The sequence below is a fragment of the Sturnus vulgaris genome, chromosome 14 (genome assembly GCF_052056855.1).
Source record: "Sturnus vulgaris isolate bStuVul1 chromosome 14, bStuVul1.hap1, whole genome shotgun sequence".
Classification (NCBI taxonomy): Eukaryota; Metazoa; Chordata; class Aves; order Passeriformes; family Sturnidae; genus Sturnus; species Sturnus vulgaris.
In genome coordinates, this window is record NC_142256.1 from 17,990,867 (window position 1) to 18,013,600 (window position 22,734).

At 46.9% G+C, this 22,734-nt stretch overlaps 1 protein-coding gene across 8 annotated transcripts in view; it reads right to left on the bottom strand.

Moving 5' to 3' along the window:
• HMGB3 (high mobility group box 3) overlaps positions 1-22,734 on the bottom strand; it is a 39,517-nt gene that overhangs the window by 3,132 nt on the left and 13,651 nt on the right. For 2 of the 8 annotated variants that reach the window (XM_014881570.2, XM_088173450.1), the window contains exons 2-3: positions 19,113-19,195; positions 156-312 (exon numbers count right to left, since the gene is read on the bottom strand). In XM_014881570.2, the coding sequence (XP_014737056.1) occupies positions 156-305 (150 nt within the window). In that variant the 5' untranslated portion in view covers positions 306-312; positions 19,113-19,195. Of the gene's footprint in view, positions 1-155; positions 313-1,416; positions 1,491-3,012; positions 3,147-6,042; positions 6,104-6,676; positions 6,829-19,101; positions 19,196-22,734 lie in introns of those variants that run through there. The other 6 variants (XM_088173445.1, XM_088173444.1, XM_088173448.1 and 3 more) reach the window with 5 other exon arrangements.

Here is a 22,734-nt window from a genome sequence, read left to right on the forward strand (position 1 = left end):
AGGTTTCAGCAGCACCTGATCAATGGCCAGGACAGCCTGCCGACAAACAGCACATAGATCAAAACAGAACTGGCTCCCTTCATGTTCAGACACACACATCATCCCAGCAGATACTATAAGAAGTTTGTGACTTCACGAAGTCACAAATAAGATACCTTCCACCTCTCTGAGCACTTCTTGGAAAACTCTGCAAAGTTGACTGGAACCTCTGGGTTCTTTTTCTTATGTTCCTCACGGCACGTCTGCACAAAGAAGGCATAGGCAGACATCTTGCCCTTGGGCTTCTTCGGGTCACCTTTAGCCATCTTGACTCTGTAGGGACAGAGGAAAAAAAAAATGAATGATATATATATGAATATGCCTATGTATGCATATATGCATACATATATGCATGTATGCATACATATATGGTGTGCATATATTTACACACATCCCCCCCACCATCTTCTGACATGATGTTCCCATCAGTAACACACCTCCTTCTTCCCCCTGATACCTCTCACAGTCCCCAATACAGACTTATTCTCCCTTGATACTTGGGTTGCAGACAAGCCAAAAGCCAGTCACTGGATTTGTTACATTAATATATATTTACATCATGTCCAAAGACTGGAGACAGCCTATTAAATATACATGCTTCTGCCTATTAAGCGTTATATACGAACTAGTATAAAGTATCTTATCTGTTTTAGTTGGCTACCACACTGAGGCTGGAGTGGCATGCACAGTGCCAGGCAGTGACTTATTCCTTCAGGAGCTGGAGCGTAGAGGTTAGTAACTGCTGTTCAGGTAAGAAGGCAGGACAAATCAGTTGCCTCAAAAAACTTTAATAACCTTTTATATATAAAAAGGGCACAAATAAAGGCTGACTTTAACCACAATAGGACCCATGGAGTCCTGAGAGGTGCGTTATGCTTTCTCTTGCTCCACCAAGTGACACATGTTTGAGGCATAGTGGTCAGCGCAAAGATGCGATCGGCAAGTTACCGAAACGATAGTGCAAACTTTTGGGCTCAATTTCTTTTCCTGCTTCCATATTAAATTTTCCCCGTTTAATAAAAATAATCATAAGTCCGCAACATTATTTTCTATTTACACCTTCTAAGTCCCTTGAAAATTTAATTTTTATTAGCACCACGTCAATATTTAATTGCGCCCATTAACCGGCCAGGGGCAGCAGAAGTGCCCGTAAGCCACCCTGCCCGGTCCGGCCGCTGCCGGGACACCACTGCCTGCGCGGGGGCGGAAACCCGCGGTACCAGGAGCCGGGGCGAGGAGCCGGCCCCGTTCCGAAGTTGGGGGCGAGCGGCCCGCGGCGACCAGTCCAGCCCAGCCCGGCCCCGCTCCGCGCCCCTCCCGCATCTGCGCCCCCCCAAGGTCACAGCGGCTGCCGCGCTCCGCGGCGCGGGCACCTACGGCGGGGCCAGGGCCAGCGGGGGCAGCGGCGGCTCCGCCAGACGCCAATAATTCATCTTCCATTTTGTGAAACGCCTCCTGATGAAAGAAAGTGCCCTTGAAATGCGGCGGGGCGGCGGCCGGGGGGCGCCGAGAGGCGGGCGGGGGCGCAGGACACCGGGCCGGCCCCGGGCGGCCCCGGGCAAGAGGCAGCAGGAGCAGCGGCGGCCGCGCTCCGCGCCCAGGGCCGGCCCCGCTCGCTAAGATGGCTTCTCCCGGCGCCGCCGCCGCGCCGCCGAACAAAGCCGCGCTCCCCCTCTGCCGCGCTCAGCCCCCCGCGCCCGCCGCCCCCGGCCGCCAGCCCCGCCAAAAGGCCACCCCCGCCGCGAAGGGGCTCTCCGCTGGCCTCCCGGCAGGCGGCGGGGGCGTCGGGGCCGGGGCGCGGGCGGGAGGCCCCCCCGCGGCCCCTGCCTAGCGCAGCGCTCTCTAACAAAGGCTCCCGTGCAGCCATTACCGCCGCCGCTACGCTCCTCCGCGCTGCCAGAAAAAGAGTGCGGGGAACCCCGGGGCGACCCCCCAGCGCCCGTCCGAGGACACGGGAAGGTGGGGGGAGAGGAGCCGGGGCGAAAGCGAAAGGTTTGAGCCCCCCGCAGGGCGCCAGGAAAGAGACTTTCCTCGCCGTGATCCCCCTCCCCATCCCTGTGCCGCTCACACGTCTTTCTTCCCTTAGCCGGGGCTCTCCAGCGCCAGCCATATTAATGCCCACAGCACGGGTGGCGCGCAGAGGGGAAAAGGCGATGCGGGGCTCCGCCGCGGGCGCAGCCCCACCAGAGACACCTTCTCGGGCAGGGGAAGAGAGGCGGAGGCAGAAGCGAAGGGATCGGGAGAGTTTGGAGGTGGCGACGGCGAGGAAAAAACTGCTTGGCCGGGACCGCCGAGCGCAGCGCGCAGCGTTTATCCCTGTCAGATACTAAAGCGACAGCCATATTAATGCAGAATAAACAGCGGGCACGGCACTGCGCACGGCCGACAACTTTCCCACCGCTACCAGCCCCACCGAGCCCACCCTGGAAAGGGGGCACATAAAAGCCGAGGGCGCCGCGCGTTTTGCCGCGCGACATTAGGAGGCGGCAGAGAAAAATCCCTGCCTATGCGGGGGAGAAGAGGAGTTAGTCCCAGTGTAGTTGCTGCACCAGCCATATTACTCTCGGCGGCACGGGAACCCAGCGCGGCGGCACGGGCTGCACCGGGGGCAGTGGCCCCTCGGCGGCAGAGAGAGCTCCCGGCGGGGCAGGGCAGGAGGACGGGGGACAAACGCTGCGCCTCGCCCGCTCCCCACCGCCCCGCCAGCTGGGCACAGCATCTGCCCCAGTACCACCGATCCCCGCGAGAGGGGGGGGGGAAACAAAGTTTTAGGTGAATTTTCCGATGTTTTTCTAATTAAATAAAAAAAAAATCAAAAACTCGAAGGAAGGAAAAAACAGAACACACAAAAAAAAAAAAAAAAGACAGAAAAAAAAAGCATGCTAGGGCAGGCAGAGCAGAAGGACGAAGGCGCGGAGGCAGGATGGGGAGAGAGCAGCCGCCCCTGAAAAGTTGCGGCAGGGCTGCACGTACCTGTATTGTTCGCGGTAGTGTGGACAGGAGCGGAGCGCAGGGCACGACGCGGGGCTCGGCGCGGCTCAGCCTCGCGTTGGCTGCCTACGAGAGCGGCCTGATTGGCTGCGGGGCTCTGCCGTTTAAAACAACCTCCTCGCCCGCTCATTGGTGCGATGCCTCATGAATATTAAGCAGGGCCGCACGGCGGTTGGCCAGCGTGGGTGAGGTCATTCATTCAAAAAGAGCGCCCGCCGAGGGGGACAGGGGAGCGCAGCGACCGCGGGCGGGAGAGTGAAGGGAAAGTTGGCGCGCGGGGGTCGCGCGCGCTCGCGGAGCTCCCGCCACGTGCGGCAGAGCGGGACCCCCGGGGGACCACTCCCCCCCCCCCCCCAACCAGCACCGAGCGGAGACGGGGGGCTCCAGCCACGCCAGCCCCGGGACCGGCCCCACCGGAGATCCGGCCCCGCTGCCAGCGCCACGGGGACGAGGGGCAGCCCCGGTAGCGTTCCGGGGGTGCTGACGGGAGGAACCCCCAGGTCGACAGTAGCGCGTTATTGCTGCCTTCTGCCCTAAAGCCGTAAGGGGCGGTTCTAGTTGCCGTGCACAGTTTGCAGAGCTGGCGTAGTGGAACCGAGCCCGAAATAAACTCTGCTGACAGTCTCAACACATAACGGGTGGAGAAGAAACTACAGAGCAAGAAACTGCGTGTTTGTGTGAGGAGGAACACAGTCTTACTCACTTGTTCATCAGATAAAGAATCCAGTTGAGTTACTAGTTCTTACACACTTTTACAATTTCTTTGATATTACCTTGCCAGGAGTTGCTTGTTATTAAAGAGGCTGGTTGCATACAAGGAATCTGTGAAGGGTGCCCCGCTGACTGAAACCAGCCCAAGTGTGGCTCTAGGGCTCATTTGGCTCTCTGGAAAGAGCTGTTTCATATAGGGCACCTGCCAAATGGTTAAACTGGTAGTGGCTGACTGCAATTGTTGGCTGGCTCTGAAAAAAGAGCTGTTATTTTTAAGGATGGAGCAGTAAGATTCAGAAACTACCTCATACTGTTACAGGCTGTTTGTAACTGCCACCCTGTTTAGATAGCCAGAAGAAAGTTGCTCTCTTTGAGGAACAGATAGTGAAAAGAGGCCCCCACCCTGAGCAGAGGCACTGTCAGGCAGCAGGGTTTACCAGATACTGCCCTGTGGAAGTGCTTATGGCTATAACAACAAATGGTCACAGGTTACCTTTGCTGTAAGAGATCAAAACAAAACAACTGATGAAACACAGAAGAGTGCCAACCTTCTGTTGAGAGATCCACTGGGAAGCATGCAGAATTTCACCCAGGATTTTAGCCAAAGTCCTGACTGGATTTCTCCCTTAGGGTACATCTCCAGCAGTCTAGCAAGCACCCAATCCAGTTGTTGGCGCGAGTACATAATATGCTTATAGAGACCTTAGAGCCATGTCCTTGGGCTTTTCAAAGCACATATGATAAAATCAGTCTTACTAGCCTCTTGCTCTATTTCTACCTTCTCAAACCAAAAGTATAAAACAAGTCCTAAACATTAATGAGGTTACCTGAGGGACTGTATTCTGTAGCATCATCATAAAATAAGACAAGCAATACTACTGCAGGATAATCTCTTTGTAGCTGACACACATCCCTTTCACCTATTTTTAGGGATACTTTCAAGTATTCCAAACTAGTTGAATAATTAAGGCTTTTTTTCTAGGCTCTTGAGTTGCACAATTTTTTTATTCTGCAGCTCTTTCTTCCTCAAACACTATCTCAACCTCCAGAGCACACCAAGCAGAGAGCATTACTAAGGGGATGGACAGGCTGTTCAGAAGCTGGCTTAGGAGAGGCACCTGGCATTGAACATGCTGTCCCATAGTCATCTCCAGAGCATCCCCTCGAGTTCTCATCAGCCAAAGGAAACATTCCCTAAGAAGTTTGTTCTAGGAAGGCCAGGAAAGTTTTGACAGCTGGCCAAGGGGCAAAGGAGATATTTTGGTAGCTGGAGACAGCTGGGTTGGAAGTTTTATCCTAGCACTTACAGCATGCTTTTGAAAGCAGCATGCTACTCTTTGCATGCTACACTTTGCAGTATGCTACTCACCCCCAAAACTACCACTGCTGTAATTCTCCTGCAGTGCCCTCAGCCCCCACATTGCACCTGGGCCCTGTGTCTGGGCCCTTTCCTGCCATGCACCAAGAAAACAACCCAGAAAGTTAGCTGAGCAAATCTAACCCTTTACTGTAACCTCTTCCAGTCCATGCAGTTCCCCTTCCTCACGCAGCTCACCTGTCCTCTCCTGGCCCCTTTTGGAGACAAGGCAGCCCACTAACCCAGCAAAAAGTAAACACAGCCCAAAATTCTACCTCCTAGGTTACTTTTCTGCTGGATTAGTGGACTGAACCAGTGTACCAAGGATTCAGGTGACTACCAGAGCCAAGGCAAAGAAAGGAGTGTGCGGAAGGATACAGCCAGTAGCAGAGACACTCCTAAGTGTGGGTTTGGTAAATTTTAGGGAGTTTGGGGGTTGTTGTTTGTTGAGGTTTTTTAAAATATTACATATTACCATGTATTTAACTATAGGAAGCAGGAGAAGAAAACCACAACTAAAAGAAACTTTAGGATGCCTGTTTTTTGGCACAGCAAACAGCAATGTATGCGCTGATACTAGGAGAGCTCAATACACAGTTCTGAACCTTCCCTTCAGAAAGTCCTGACCTGATCCCCACCAGGCAGAATTTATTTTGCAAACATATGCTACATTTTTAAGCAACTGTCAGCCATATCCTACATCCCACAGCAGGAACCCAGGTCAGTCAGTATCTTGAATACAAGGACTGAGGCCTAAAATGTTGGCCAAGATCCCATAGCAAGCAGATAGCTCCTAATACTTGCAGTGCCTTGTTGCTGAAAAGATGGATGGCAAAGACCTCTCCCAGGCCGTCACTAAACACTGAGGCTTCTGGCCCATATACATCATGTTGGTGCTGTCCAAGAAACAGCAGAGATATAAACAGCTGAGTCCATGCTGTCACCTGCCAAGATGAAGCAGTATCTTTCTTCTCTTCCACTGGTGATGATGGAACAGGGAGGCAGCTGTGAAAAAATCTGGAGTCACTGTGGGCCCCTCCAACAAATCAACAGACTACTTAAATATACTTTAAATTCAGGAAAGTCATCCAAAAATTGCCTTCTTCTGCTCCCTGTAATTGCCTGAAGTCTAGAGTAAGTTCACATGTTCTTCAGCCAACAGCCACATCTCATCTGAACATTAGTGACAGTTTGGTGGGATTGGCCTTTGACGCTCCATCTATCTTCTGTTGTGCCAGAGGGCCAGCAAATTAGGGCCCGCCGTGTACTTAAGCTATTCAGAAATAAAAATGCTGAAAAGGACCAGAGCTATAGCTGAGCTTGGTGGAACACTGATCACTACTGATCAGTTCCAAGCTCATCCAGCCATTCTCACAATGTTCTTCCACCATCTCATTCCCATCAGTGAGACCATGAATGCCTTGGAAGGATCATGGAGGACAACAACCTCCGTGTGTTAAAGATTAGTCCACAAGACCTTTAGCAAGCTTCTCAGTATGAATCCAGATTGTCTTGATGTGGGAAATTAGCCTGACATTAAACTGTGCTCGAGTTTTTGCTACTTGCACTGCACCATACCTGGGATTATTTCAGCCGAAGAGTTGATGTAATGTCTTTACTGGGCTTGACCAATATTGGTCAGAGTGTGTAGTGCTTGTTGTGTTGGATATCTTCCTCATGGGTAGCATCACCTAGTAGTAGCTAGGAAGAGGCTGGTATGACTTCACACACTGAAATTGTAAAGCATCTCAGTGAATTGGAAGTACACTAGTCACAGAAAAATTACTTGGGCCTTCAATACAATGATATCCCCAAAATGAGCTATTGTTCTAAAAAGCTTCCCAAACATACACCATAATATCCAGGAAGAATAAGATTTGCCTGATTCCTCTTTTGGAGGGACAGCTCAAATACACAGTGCATTGTCAAAGCAGTTCCCTTACTGAGGGGCTTCTTGGACTCAGATTTGGCAGCGTTTCTGGGAATAGCCACATGAGCTCCTCTGGTCTGTAGCATAGAAGCTTGGATATGTGCTATTTCACCCCATCAGCCTTCATTTTTCAGGGCTGATACCTGAATTTCCACCTATGTATCAGCTAATGCAGGCATCAGAAAACCAAGAAAGTTTGCAGGGGCAAATAGCTGCTATGAGGTATTGGATACCAATACAGCATCAGTCCATTTGCTCTTTGCCCACCTTTGGATTATGTTGAGCCCATGATTGTGATGTTAAATCAGAAGCACCTATGCTGTTGTGCTCCTGACCATAGCACTGAGGAGCTAATTCAAGGCAAGGAGTAGAGGAGCCCTCAAGAAATCTCATAGGAAAGCTGTCTGCAGTCCTCCTGAGATAAGTAATTTTCTGAGGCCTTCTAGGCCAGAATGCCATTGGTCACAGAAAAAAATTGAAGTATCCCAAGAAGAAACACACTTACTGTTCACAGGGTGAGGAAGTTCTGGAAAACATTTGTGAAAAATATTCAGCTCTCTCAGGTATGCAGCTTGGTTCCCATGAGATGCTTCAAGCAACCTGGACATCCAATGTCAGCGCACTAAAGATGTGCTCACAGTCCTGGCTGAAATGCCACATCAGGGACATCCCCTCTGTCACAAGGGCTTAGCTACAAGGCAGGTGCGAGCACAAGGCACCCTCCACTAGCCCCATTCATGGCCCTTCCTGAGGTTAGGACCACAGCGCACTGGGATGGTTCTCCCATTCAGTAACCCTGTGAAACTGTCCTAGCATGGGCACAACAATCCCAGCACATCATCAGAGGTATCAAACCATCCTGCCTTCAGCCAGTCATTCCATTGTGGTCACTGAGCTGCAGTTCCAGCAGGATAATTATAACTGCATTTAGAGCTTTTCACTTCTATCTTCATTGCATCTCTTCAACACTTGTACACACTGGCAAAATTCTCTAGTGAAGACTTGACCCGAATGAAAAGGCTGATATAAATACATCTGTAGGGTTCTGCCAGCAATTAGGAGCAAGGATGGGGGAAATCCCTCCTAGGAATCTAATAAAGCCAGGAAACCTTTTTAAGCAGAAGCAGCCTATCAGAGTGACAGAGTTGACATTTAAGGTTGGATGGACAATAGCGACATGAAAAGTGTTAAATGACCTGTTAATCTCACCAGCATATTCATTAGGCTAGTTAGGGGGCGGTTTCAAAAGCCTTCAATGTGGACCTGACTTCTCCCACCGCTGACCTTCTGTGCTAACATGCAATGGAGACAAAGAGGCTCAATTAACCCTTCTCTAACTGGTATAGTCAAAAGCTGATTGCAGAAGTTTAATTTACAAGTCCAAATTTTCTTTTATTTTTAAACCAAAAGTTTAACTTTAGTAAAATGAGGAGGGATCTCTCCATACAAAACCCTCGCAATCTTACAACACTTAGGATTTCCACACATGGATTTTCTGATGCCTACAGCCTGAGGCTGAATTCCAAGTCCTGTAACTATAATGAAATATTTGTAATTGCTCACTGGGATCTCAGCCAGTTAAAATATTTCGTCTTTAACCTATGAAACAAAAGAATTATCTTAAATTCATGCTGAAAGTAGAAAATAAAATTAGCAATGGTGTTTAAGGAGCTTGGCAGCATGCAAGTTCAGAGAGATAGAGGTTAATCTGTTCCCAATTCAACTATGAGAAACCTTATGTTCCAACAATTAAAATATTAGTCTAAATGACCAGGTGACCTCCCAGATTCCCTAACGGGATGGAACAGCCCGTTATCCCCTGTAGTCATATCCCATTAAGCTGACACCTCTGCAGGAGTAGGATACACTCTCAGTTGCACACACAAAATTAATTATTGTCAAATGCACTTCGTGGGGACTAACGTGAGAAATACAAGTTAAAATAGTTAACAGTCATACTATGCAGCAGTTCAAAAACTCCTTGCAGTGTAACCACAGGCAAGATAAACAGAAACTCACGGTTACCTTCACAGGTGGGCCCTCCCGCCCCATGTCATGTCATATTGTCCACATTCCTCTTAGGGCTTTTTACTTCCTTTTCATTTTCCTCTCCCTGTTTCTGCTTCTCTTTACACCTTGGCCCTGGCTCTTTCCCAGCACATGCTGCCAGGATGCCCAGGGGGTGGCAGGCAGGCAATCTGCCCCTGCACACCTGCTCCACAAGATTTGCCACCACACTACAGCAACTCCTACACTTCCAGACTCCTGGAAATTGTGTGCCCCCTGCATTCCTTGCATTCCTGGCTCATCTCTGCTCCCTCATCTAACACATCCCTCCTGCCACAACACACTTTCTTCAGGCATCTTCTTCCATGCTCAGCTACCACAGGGCCATCTGCTTTCATGTATTTTCTTTTAAAAGATGCACTATCCCAAACCTTGTAAACTCTTAAGTGACCTAGCATGAGAGCAACGAGCAACACTCAGCTTCAGAGAGGCCTTTCTGCTCTGCTTCACGTGCACAGAACTACACCAAAAAAAACCAAACCAACAAACCCGAAAAAAACCTAACAAAAAAACCCCCCACAAACAAACAACAAGAACAAAAAAATACCAACCGAACAAAACAAAACAAACAAACAAACAAAAACACAAACAAAACAAACAAACAAACAAAACCAAAACCCCCAAAGACATTTAATGAATGTAGGGGGAAAAAAGGCACATTTATCTACCTACCCCACCAAGTCAAAGACTAAAAGTAGAAAAAGTAGAAAGACAGGACAACTGGAAACAGTCTCTGCAAGTTTCTTTTGCCCTCAGAGGAGATGGAATCTAATTGCAATTTTAAAGAAGATTTTAAGTGTTTCCTTTGCACTTTAATTGTCAAGTAATCAAGACCACATTCAATGCAACACAAGTTCTTGCAATCATGCTGTGACAGCAGACCAAGAAACTCTATTAAGAATCCAATGCAATTACAACCCAACAGTAGTCCAGCAAAGGGCTGGCTATAAAGGGAGGCATGACCCCACATTAAAAAGAAGTCAGTGATGATACAGCTAAGGTGTAGTTCAGACACCATGGATGTGACACGAAATGAAGCAATCAGCACGTCTGGCACTGGAATGAGAAAACTGCACTGGATACTTCTTTCACAGTCCTGAAACATTGCTAGAAGGAGAGTTGCTTTCAGATCACTAAATAATTGCTCCCAAAGCCATGAATACCCGCTCCCACACCAAACCCAGCACTCACACTCAGACATAGCCAAACTCCAGTGTGCATCCTTTCCCCTTTGGCGATCTTGCCACTGTCCACACTTCAAAACAGGATCATGGCAGCACACAGCATTCTGAGGAAATGATGCACCTAAACCACTCACATTCAAATGAATGAAAGAGAACAATGTTCTCCAATAAGCATAATAGCATCTTGGGGCTACTCTTTCTCACAACACATGTCTGAATGAATCTTTGAGTCTGGCCATGGTTTCTAACTTATCAAGATAGGCTGCCTGTCTCCAGTGTCACAGTGAGTCAGGGAGTGACATACGAAATCCTTGGCTAGAGAGAAGGAAGGACGAATTGTCTCCACAGGAACTGTTAACTGAGTGCTTGGTCTCTTCCCCATCCAGTCAGGCTGCTGGGCCATCAGCTGCAGGGTTGCTTTGCACAGTCCAACTTCTTCAGCTGGCATCTTATGAAGGCTGAAGGTCTGGGTGTAGGAAAACACAGAGAATATTGGGTGATTCCAGCCGGATGGGGAAACACACTGCTAGCACAACAAGGCTTTAGGAAGGGTTAAAAATCTAATTGTCAGAAAAGACATAAACAGCATAGGTGCTGCAAAGGTGGAGAGGAAAGCAGCTTTTCCTGATCTATGACCTGCACTACACTTCTGGGACTTAAGATCTCCAAAACTGACTGTAAAGCTAGGAAAATAATACACTGTCCATATGCATGTAGATGCAGGAGAAGCAAAGGAAAAAATGTGATTTGAAGTTTTAAGTGTTTACAGTTTAATTGGTTGTAAAAAAAAAAAAGTCATTGGGGTGACACAATGATCACAGGATGAGTCTTGCCTTCAAAGGGTTGAGTGACCTTCAGTTAAAAAAGGGAGATGAAAAACTAGCTCAGGAAAGCACTCAAAGTCCCTTAAGCTTTCCCCACTCTTCTCCATGACCTCTCTGTCCCCTGTACCTTTTCTTTTTTTTCCCTTCTTATAAATCTGTTCAGAAAATATTGTTTCCTTTTTGGTATCAGTTTTGTGCCATCACTTCACCATAGCAACAGACAGCAAACAGTAGTTTGAACAACTGGAAGTTGTTTGCATACTCAGGTAGGCTCTCCTGCTGCAGCAGCCTTGAGTGACTCCCTGCTTTTGCAAAAACATTTAGTTGCATAATTCCAGGTTTATTTCCACTAAAAGAGAACATACACAATTAACTAAATGCCACCAATTAAACTGTCACAGTATAAGCTGGCTTGTACTGGGCAGTTAATCTGACCACTGATTGGATAAGTAACCTGGCTAAAAGGCAGGCCCCCAAAGAACAGAGATAGGACAGGATTGGAGACAGACAAGGATTTAACCCAATGAGTTCCAGCCCTGGCTGCAGAGAGCTATTGGTCAGCGGGCTGAGCAGCCTGACCTGGGAGCCAGTCACAGACGTTTACCCGGGAACATTGAAAGGGGTATATAAAGCGAGGTCAGACCTGAATAAAGGCTTTTGTCACATAGATCATAGAGTGTGGGGTCGTCTGTCTCGGGTCCCACGCCGCTCGAACGCAACATTAAACTATCAATAAGGCAGGGATATTTTCAGTACTACACTTGTATACAGGTACACTATTATGACAGCAGCTACTGCAGCACACCAGGCTGATTTTAGACTATCTCAAGTCCTGGAGACAGACATGGGCCATAAACCCCCAAGGGTAACTGGGCAGTTCCCCTGTATACACCTCTGTGCTGGTACAGGCCAAACTGCCAGCAAAGCCTGAGGTACCAGAGTCTGGGGGTGAGATTTTTTGAAAGATCAACAGTCCAGCTGCCTCTCAAGCAGTGCCCAGCAGTGAGAATGGATGTGAGCTAAGACATTACAGCAAAAACTGAAGCACATGAGGCTCAAACTTGATACTGGACCATGCAGGTATTTTGGCAGATCAGCAGAAAGATAAAGAGGTCAACAGGATAATGAAGCAATGAAGGGGAGGAAGGGAAGTTTTGCAATGCACAGTTGGGACTTACATGAATATCTTTACATCACTGAAAAGAAGCACAGGAAAATCATAATCTGTGACAAGGAATCTAACTCAGGTTGCTACCAACAAGTGCTGACATAGATCCTTGATGATGTTGAAGGAATAGTTGTTTTGGGGAGAAATTTAATAATAAAGGGGGTAGATTTCTGCCAAGTGCTCCCAAATTATTCTTGCATTACATGCATTGTACATCATGTTTTGTTAACATATTTGATTCCTGTTTTGCTTAGGAGTGTAGGAACATTACAGTGAATGAACAGAAAATATATTTACAGTGAAAATGTTTTTTAAATTGTTTTATTTATGCACATTCTTTTTAGAGACATGTATACATGATATATTAAGAATCGCTTTAAAAGAAGATGCACTTCCTTCCAAAAATTGTGCTATTTAGATTTCCTTTTAGGTTTGTTAACCCATTTTAGGTTTAAAAGACATTGTCTATCGAAATTGGGGAGCGTGTTGTATATCCATAATTAACTTTTTTATTAATTACAACTTCTCATATCAAGACAAATTTTGATAAAAATCCTCCCAATGTCTCAGTTTTCTGCTTTTCCCCAACTAAAAGTAGATGCTTTTCAAAGAAAAACAGCTTCAATGACAAAAGAAAGACAAACATACTGAAAATATTAAAGCAAAATTAAAAAAATCTACCAAACTTCTTTCGCAGTATCATCAGTGACAACACATTTTCAGGATATCAGCAGCAGCCTAGTGTGGCATTTAAGAATATCCAAATAGCTTAGACCCTGCACAGCCCCTGCTGTTCTTTGATTTATAAACTGATATTCAAATCCTAATGTCCAGTTACAAAACCCCACTGAGTTCACTAGAATTTCACAGATGAAGTTCAGGACAGAATTGAGTTGCTTCATTTTAATTGGCCCATAGTATGTTTGTTGTTGGGAGATGGTTTTTTCCCACCGCTATATAAATTGGAAGATAAAAATTTAGTAACTAAAAATGTTTTCCAGAATCCTATTTTTCCTGAGGGGGAAAAAAATGTAATTACATGTAAATGGCAGAGTTATTTGATCTTACTGTGAACATGGTAACTGTGGTGTCTGGATTGTCTTGTGTTCTTTCTGTCCTTCCATCAGCTCATTTCTTTTCCATGTGGTTGCCTGTGTACTTACTATTGTGTCTGGTTATTATATGCTGAACATGATTCTTTTGCACTCAGATTTATTCCCAGCCTGAAAATTATTTGAAAACAGGCAGAACAAGGGGGAGAAACACAGCCATCATTTAAGAAACTCATACAGTAGAGTGCTCAAAGGCTTCCTTTCAGATTTGCCTTCCCTGCCAAGAAAAGGCATTGTTACAGTGACAACCCAGAGGCGTGTGTTACAACAGGAAAATCATATGGGATGCAAAATTAAAATCTCAGTCACAGGTGAAGAATCAAGGCAGTAGAGGAGTGCATACACAGAACTGCTCTTTTCTCCCTGCCTACTAGAAAAAGTTGGCAATGCCTTGTCCCTGCAGAGGTGATGCTGTGAGATGTCTAATGCCCATGGCAGGGTAGTGAAGCATCCTCCCAGCACCATGTCCTTCCTCGTCTCTGCTCAGAGCAGTAACTCCCCAGTCACCAATCAGCTTCAGTGCCCCGAGTTCCCCCAGCCTGGGTCCTGCTTCTCTCTAGCCAAGCTATCTCCCATTTGACCCTCTGCTCCTCTCCCAGCTCCTGGAATTGTTCAGGAGTGCCAGCACAGCCATGTCTGTTGACCCCATCAAAGGAAGAGGTTACTTTCTGATGCCCCAAGCCATTGTGGCCACACCAGTGGCATTCTGCAGCACAGCCCGAGTGTCAGTGGGACTCCTATGCTGTGTTAAGGTTTCTTCAGGGGAGCACAGGGCTGACACCTATGCTCAGCCAAGGCTTTGAATTGCTCCTGGTGACAATTTAAGTCAAGCTGGTGTAGATCCAGATAGAAATCAGGTGGGATTTCTCCACGCACAGAGCACTGTATTTCTGAATGGTAGATTATGCTCCTTCAGTTCCTCTGCTTCCAGTTAGTAAGCATTTCTTCCCTCTTGTAGCAATTCTGGCCAACAACCCCCACTACTACTTACCCTCTCTGGATAATCACATCCTTACAGTACCTCTCACAGCCTAATGTTTTACAGTGAAATCTGAGAAGCTCTGAATAATTCTAATAGCAGTTAGGCAGTGGCATTTGCACAATTATGATATAAAAGGTAAGAGTGCTCCCACCAGCTCTCCATTTAAATTTATAGTTCCATACAGTAACATGGTAAATGAAAAACATCCCCCAGCCTTCATTTGAGAGGTTTATAGTAAATAAAAAAATGCCGAGGGTTGTGTGTTGGCATCCAGCCTGGCAGCTCTCCGCGCAGGAAGGGGATTCAGGCTCCTTTTCCTAGGCACACATAAAATGCTGGGTGACATACAGCTCTGCTGTGCCAGGAACGTGGCTGCAGCAAGAGCCTGAGGAAGTCAGGCTGCTGGTCCTAAGGAACCTTCTCTGCCTAGGCCTAGGCTGGGAGGCTAAGGCAGAAATCACCTATGTTGTCCTGCGTCCTGCTTTCCAGAGACACTCTGGGATCTTTCCAGGTTTTGGTGATGTACCATTTCCTAGCTACGAGGCAGAATGGATTCCCTGATTGAGTACACAGTGCCCTGATCACACTGAACAAGGGCTGGCAACTATCACATGTGTCAAGTGATGACTAAATATTTTTTACAAGGAACACAGACCTGGAATATTTTTAAACCTTCTCCAGAGACTAAAGGCTGCTCTGTTGTTCTGAGTTCTGCAGGGAAAACAGGACACTCATGAGAATTTAATTTCCGTACCTGCACTAGTACCTTTAGAAAATGCAACCTGGATCTGACTCTGACTCTCACAATTAACTTGCACACGATCTTGTGCAAGTTAATTAGAAGAAAGGTGTGATTCTGCTACACAAAGCCAAGCATCTGGAGGATACTCAGCTTGATCCTACTCAAAGTATATCACTCCTAGGTGAAAACATCAAGATACCTGCTCCTCTGTGCCCCTTCTGTCTGAGGGCACCCTGGTAGCCTGCAGGTCACCCCCCTCTTCCCCTCATACCCACACCCCATACCACAGCTCTGGAGTAAGAACAGCCAGTACAGTGAGAAGTGCCCATGGCTGCTCTCCTCAGACTATATCCAAGAAGGGTCCTGCAGCCCAGTAAACCAATACAGCAGGCACCAGAGAGGCTTTCATCATCTTTACACTCTAAACATCACCTGTGCATTGATTCTATGGGGCCCAAAACTTCCTTGCTTACCATGAGCTTGCATTGCTTCTCCTGGTGAGGAAGGGCAAATGCTTCAAATTTTTACATCTTCATCAAGCTGTTTCCTTAACAGCACTCAACACCCTTGCACTGCTGCAGTGTCCTGACACTATTTTTCCCTCATGTTCTTCTCCATCCATTTAATCTTTAAAATAAATAAATGAAAGAAGGCATTGCTGACTGAGCCTCAACCCTATACAGCCCATATTACGGACAGGTCCCTGCTGTGAGACACAGCACACCTTGACCTGTCTCCACCAGCATGGTTCAGCCTTCCCACATAAGGGATTATTGTCTGCCTCTAATTTGCTGCAATTTCACACCAAGAAATGAATGCCAATGTTCCTATGAAGGGGAAAGTCACCAGTCGTGCAACATCCACTGTCAGATTGCAGCTCCTGGCTTAGCTGGTTGTGACTGGCATCTACCTTGCAATCCCTTCATTATTACATCTCAAAGCTCACCCCACACTTAAGGAAATTCTCCCCTGCCTACAAGAAGACACAAAGCAGAACGGACCAGTTTGTGTTTCTCAAGGCACACTGGAAAGTCAGTGGTGAGCCCAGGAAGGGTTGTGCAAAACTGCCTTACTAAATCCCTCAGGAGGAGAAGTTACAGTGCCCTCTCCCCCAGCTCCGAGGCTTCACACTCCAGCAGCACGTTCCCAGTCTGCCTTGCACATCTGCTGAACTAGGGTAAAACTGGACACTGCAGAGCTGTGATTGGTGTCACTAGGATAAGTCACTGCTGGAGAAGTCCCTACTGTAGGAGAAATACTCATACACACTTCTCTCTCTCTGCTCACGCATCCTTCCCTGTGATAATGGCACAGTTAGAGGCAAAGCCTGTTATGAGGTCGTCACCTCTCCTCCTCTTGCAATGTCCAGAAGCCCCAAGGCTTGTGGCTACTGTGCCACCCTATAAAGGCAGAGGAAGGGCTTGGGCATCCTTGATAGACCACCTTCACACAGTACCCCCCAATCACCATACTTTGGAGCAGCATAGACAGCTTTACCTTTCATGAGCACTAACTGAAGAGCTCCAGCAGAGCTAACAGCCAGCTTTTCTGCAAGAAGAGTTAACTTGGTGGAAGGAGACGGGGGAATAAAAGGCCTTCCCTTCTCCGTTTATCAGGTAACAGGTCACACATGCTTGCAGACAGATCCCAAAGCCTGTCTGTACTCTCACATTTCCTCTCTTCCTTTCCCTGACGCTTTCCTGACATATCTTCTTGTGCACTTTGCTCAGCTTTTGAAGTAACACTCCTCACTGCTTGTTCTCCTTCCCACTCCTTGTCACTGAAGTCCTGCTGCTGTCAACACACTCCCATCAGACTTCTCCTTTCAACTGTGTGTTTCCACGCCGTCTCTCCCAACTGTCACATACGCTTCTGGTTCAAACATCTGTTCCTCCTCCCAGGGAAGCTGCTCCAAAACAAGCTGCTTTCTGTCTGAATGGCAGTGAAGATAGATTTGGTTGTACATGTGGCACTACACGACCATCATGCTGCCAAGTGAAAGACTCCTCTTCTGTGATTTGGTGACATCAATTCTCAGGGCTCCAGGCTTAGGACCTCCTTATTCTACCAGAAAGAAGAGTGAGAAGCCTGTTTCTTTGCACCTCACAGCCTGGTTGCTCGGGGCTAAGCCTCTGCTCCGCAGGAAAGCAAAGGAAGGGGAATACTTTGCTGCCCTGCACAGAGGGAAAGTCTGCCTGACCCTTCTCTGTTACAGGTAAAGGAATGCCCATACAAGAATGTATCAGCCCAGCAGAGTACCAAGAGGCCAGCAAAGAACTGACAAATTATAGGAACATTGTGGCTACCCAGAGCCCAGTAGTTGGTGTTGCCTGGTGATCTCAAAGGTCTTCTGTCGTTGCAGATGAGTCTAAGGCTAGCTCCAAAGTCAAGGTGGGGGTAACCCAGGCAGCATGGTCAGCAAGGTATCCTGCACAGTCTCCCAGTACCATGGGGCTCGGAGGCAGAGCACATCTCCAGGTCTGTGCAGAGGCCACAGTGGCCCCACTGCCTGCACGCCCAGCCTCACTGACACCATCAGGAAAGAGAACAAGTGGTCTCTGGCCTGCTACTTGCTCTGTGCCCATGTGCTGGCTGGAGGCAAGGCCCAAAAACAGGTGCCAGAACATAGAGAAGAAGGCTCAGAGAGGTTTTATTAGCATTGCTAAGTTCTGCCCATTGTGAAGAAACAGAAATGTAGTTTCTATTCTATTCCCTTTTCAGCTGCTTATACGTTTTTCAAACAGATTCCTATTCAGGGTGAAATGTTCAGTGCTTGGTCTCAGATCAGAGATGATTTCTTTTATTTTCCCCTACAGGAACTGTGAGCAAAATACTAAATGGAGTAGATTTGGAGTTTGGGGAGCATGAGCAATCAGATATATCTCCCTTGTTCCCTCTGATACTGTATGTTCCAGTTGGAAATTTTACACTTGCAGACTGGTAACTCATAAATGGTGGAGATGATAGACCTCAAATGTTCTCATTGAGACGCAGAAAACAAATCCAGATTTAACAAAATAATTGGTTCAATACTGTTACAATGAGTTTAAGGAATTCTGATAATGCTTTCCCCTTCCGTTGTGTCCCAGGAAAGACAAGTACACACATTTTATTACAATCTCTGTGCTATAATTTTAGGGACAGCTGACAAGAGGTGTTTTTTGTTAAGATGTATCTATTTGCTTTGAAATTCCAAGTTCAGCACTTGGAGGCTGCCAGAAATCACAGACTTATTATTCAAGGAACTTTTGAGCTGTGCCGTCAAACCCATCAGAAGTCTGTATATTCAACAGCTCCCATTCAATGCATTTTTGTGCTCATTTACAAACTCTACAGTGGAATTCCTTGAAGCTTTACTCCCCTCAACTTGAAACTCACTTAAAACTAAAGCCAGAGAACTTCAGCGCTCTTGTAAAGGCATGTTTGGAAACCCAACCTTACAGAAGCAATGGCAGCCTGATCATCCTCACTTATTGTGTCAGCTAGGTCACTTAAAATGTCACAGTCTAGCTGATTTTTTACTTCGAAGTTAGTCCTGCAAACTCCAGGCAAGCTTCGGATTACCTGTTAATACTCTGCATGTTGGTATAAATGCAGAAGTTATAAGACACAAACAATGAACTTTAAGCACTGATAGTTCCTGATCACAAGTGCTCCATCATGATGAGATTCATGTATGCACCATAACCATAGATGGTTATATACATTATCTTTTCCAGGAGCCAGGTTTATTAAGGGAGACAATATCATCCCTGTTTTCTTCTCCCATTCCCACTGCAGAGATGTCCTTTTGAATGTGACTGAACAGCTGCCCAGCCCATCCTGCTTCCCCCACTCCATCCCTGGTCCCATTCATAGCCAAAAGAGGCACTACTGACAGCTCACATGTATTTAACAACTTGGCAGCAGGTGACTACCAAAACAACCTAGCACACTGTGGCATAGTAAAACAGCATACAAAAATCACCCTGTTTGGGCAAAGAAGTCTCCTGACCTGGAACTCACCACACACCAGGGCTGGCAGACCATCCAGAAGGCAGATGATGGCTCTCTTCCAATCCCACTGACCAAACTGACCCAGCAGCCACCTGGAACGCAGCAAGAGACAAAATCTCTTTCAAACAGCTCCCAGCCTGTTCTCTGCCTCCATAGCATCTGGCACGAGCTACTTTAACCTCAAGCTCCTGATCTCTTTGATCTCCCAGATAGTTATGTACCTTAATGATTCATGATTGTTACTTGAGTCCCACCTGCAAGTAGGGAAGCCTCCACACGGACCTACAAAGGTTATGGGATAGCTATGGGCTCACTTCCCCAACCCCTCCTGGGAGCTACTTCCTTAGACCAGTCTCACAGCATGGTAATTCTATTAAGTGCTGTGGAATTAATCATGATTTATGCCAGTTGAAGGGCGAGAATAACCAAGTCGTGTATCCTCACTTCCTGAGCTATGGGTACTGCTCTAATCTTGCTCATACTCTGAAGTGCTTGACTCCAGCCAGGTTGTTAGAATTACTTTGTGCTTGTACCCTTAAGCTCCGGTCATTCTTTTCTGTAATTCCTTGCTGTGGCTTCTGGAAAAGTGTTTTTCTCCCTCCACTCCCCACAATAAATGAGTTTGTCACTTGAAATATATTGCCAATGTGTTACATGTCCCACAGTGCTTGTGGTTATATCAGAAGTGTTTGTTTATAGCACCATAATTCAGCAATACCTTGATTACAAGAGAGATGGTGGTGTAATTCACTGTGTCTTGAGAGAATATTATTTTTTTTCCTTTAATATAAAATGTTAATTTTCAGTCAATACACTGAAAGAAAAGGGTGCAGTTGTTGCCCTAGTAACCAGCTGCCTTGTAAACCAAGATGGTAGGAGCACAAGGTGTTAATTGCTCCAAGTGCTGCTTGCAGTCAGGGGTAAAAGCTAGAATGGGAGAGATCACAAGAAACACCTGGGAAGATAAAGTCAGCTGGTGTCTGGTTGGAGAAAGCCTAGCAGGTAGGGCTAAAGTGAGAACTACCACTGCCACCAGAGGTGCAGGATGACTGGAATTGTGGTCACATGTGAAAGAGTTCCTGAGTGAAGCCTGTAAGAGCACAGGACACCCTGGAAGTTTGATAGGTTTTTACCAGGCACACTAAGGGTTCAACACTCCATCACCACAGGTAGTAGCTCTTCCTGACAATGCTCATTCCCTTCTCCTGACCAAACTCATCTCCATCTACCCTTCTGCTCTGTGTCCTGATGTCTTGGTATGCTCTACTTCAGAAGGTTCCTTCCTTCAGCATGAATTTAGGCTTGTCCTTCCTGTCACACACCTATCTGGGTTGCAACACACCTTCACTGCCCTGCTGAGCAGGTCCTGCTCTCTGGCTCTTTGCATGGCACAGGTTGGCACAGCACATTAACATCATCTTGCTGGATGTTCCTGCCGTGCCCATCCTGGCTCTGCTTACTGGGAGCAGTTCATGGCCACGAGGGCAGACTGAACACAAAGCATCTGTGCCTCTGCCACAGCCTCCTATGAGGCACAGCCCCTCAAATCCAATGGGTTTTATGCTGGGGCTGGGAGGCAGCACCAGGAGGACTCTGTCCGCAAGGGGCCTCAGAGGGAGAAAGGCTGCATGAGGTCTTCTCTCCCATCTCCTCTCTGTCTGATGAAAGCAAGCTAGCAAGACAGCAGCCTTATACTCCACGGCATCTGCCACCTCTCCCCTCTCTCGCCCAGCCCTTGTCACCTGGAGAGCAAACAGAAATACTGTTAGGTCTGGGGAAGGTGTTCTGCTTTGTAGCAATTTACCGTATCTGAATCCCACTGAACCTGCCTGCAGCATGTGCATTTCCTTAGGAAATAAAGGCAAGAAGAGCAGAAAAGACGGTATATGTGCAAGATACGCCCCTCCCAGGGGCAGGGTTATGCTAAGTAGGAGCCTCTGCCCCAGCATGGGACCTGGATTACATCTACACAGCAGTAACATATGGAGAGGAGGGCTCATGTCCTGCAGAGAAAAAGGATGGGACACCAGTATTTTTTCCCCCTTGGACTCCATTGTCCAGGGATGCATTCCTGTCTTGTTAACTTCTGGAGGGCAGTTTTTCCCCCTTCTGTTTTTATTTACTAACTCTTGGTGTCTATACTTTGCAATAAAGACATTGCAGTGAGCCATGCTACAAAGCCTTGAGTGCAATCTAATGACATGTCACACTGGGGATGAAGCCTACATTTAAGTAGAGGCTTATTTTCTTTCTCTTGCTTCCCCTGGTACAGTTGCCCATGATAATGCAGCCACCTTCATTGCAGCAGAGCCTGATGTAGACCTCTGCTGCTGATCAGGGCTGGGATTTCTGCCATTCATACTTTACACTAAGAAAACACAGTTTGAGTGAATAAAGCTGAGAAACCATTAATTTTTCCAAGCAGAGAGTACCTGGGCAGCACTTCAGATAGCAAAGCTGCATTTTAAGTGGGATCTGTGGGAAAGACTGAAAAATAAAGAAGAATTAGTCTGGTTGGGTAATTAGATAATAAAATTAAAGGCTCTGGAGGTTAGCCCAGAAATATAACCCAGTATATGTGGCTGGCTTGCCTGCTCACTCTCCTACTGCTGGCAGCACTGTCTTAACTCAGCAAGGAGATCTGTCCTTCAGAGTCCAAACACAGAAATGCATTTATATAGCACAGAATCAATGGCACACGATCAATCCTGCCCTCTACCAGTCTCCCGGCAGCTAGATTTACTCCCCACAGGCGACGCAGGGCTGCAGAGAGGTGCTGCAGGACTCAAAGTGGCCAACGGGAGACTGAGCACTGGGACAGTCTCCCCAGGGAAACGGTCACAGCACCAAGCCTCACCGTTCAAGAAGCATTTGAATAATGCTCTCAGGAACACAATGTGATTCTGGGGCTGTCCTGTGCAGGATCAGGGGTTGGACCTGATGATCCCTGTGGGTCCCTTCCAACGCAGGATATTCTATGATTGTATGAACTCTCATGCATATCTCCTGCCAGTAAATACTACTGTGGCTCTGTAGAGGGTGGTGTTTCAGGGTAAAAAGGGCAGCAGAGCCAGTCTGAATGGAAAACGGGAGGTGGTTATGCTTGCTGGAGTGACTGTTTTCCTAAATTTAAAGTTTTCAGATTGCTGTAGAGCTGAAAAGCAAAGCAAAGGCAAGTTCCCTTTGACTTGAGAAATCCTTCAAAAATAAAGCAAACTCATTTTGAAAGGCATTTTGTCAGCTGCCCTATTTTTAGGATTGACTCCTACAGGTCCCTTCCTTCAATGATAACAGTTTTGCCTGAGCAATGACTAGGGACTGCAGGATTTAATAAAGCAATTGTGTAATTAAAAATAAATGGGTCTCTAGTGCCACTATTTAAAAGAAAAGAAACTTAGATCAAATAAGACATTTCTTTCTTTTTGGTTTAGTCTGCTTGGATCATGCAGAGCTTTAATGACACAGTCACAAATGTTGTATTTAAAAGGCCTCTTAGTTGCTGAGAGGAGCCCCAGGAGAGGGCTATTAACTGGCCAAATTAGGCTATTTATTTTTGTGAGTTTTGCAAGTTTGAAAAAGAGAGGCACATTTTCACTTAGGAGAGTGATATTTCAAATAGGTCACAGGAAAC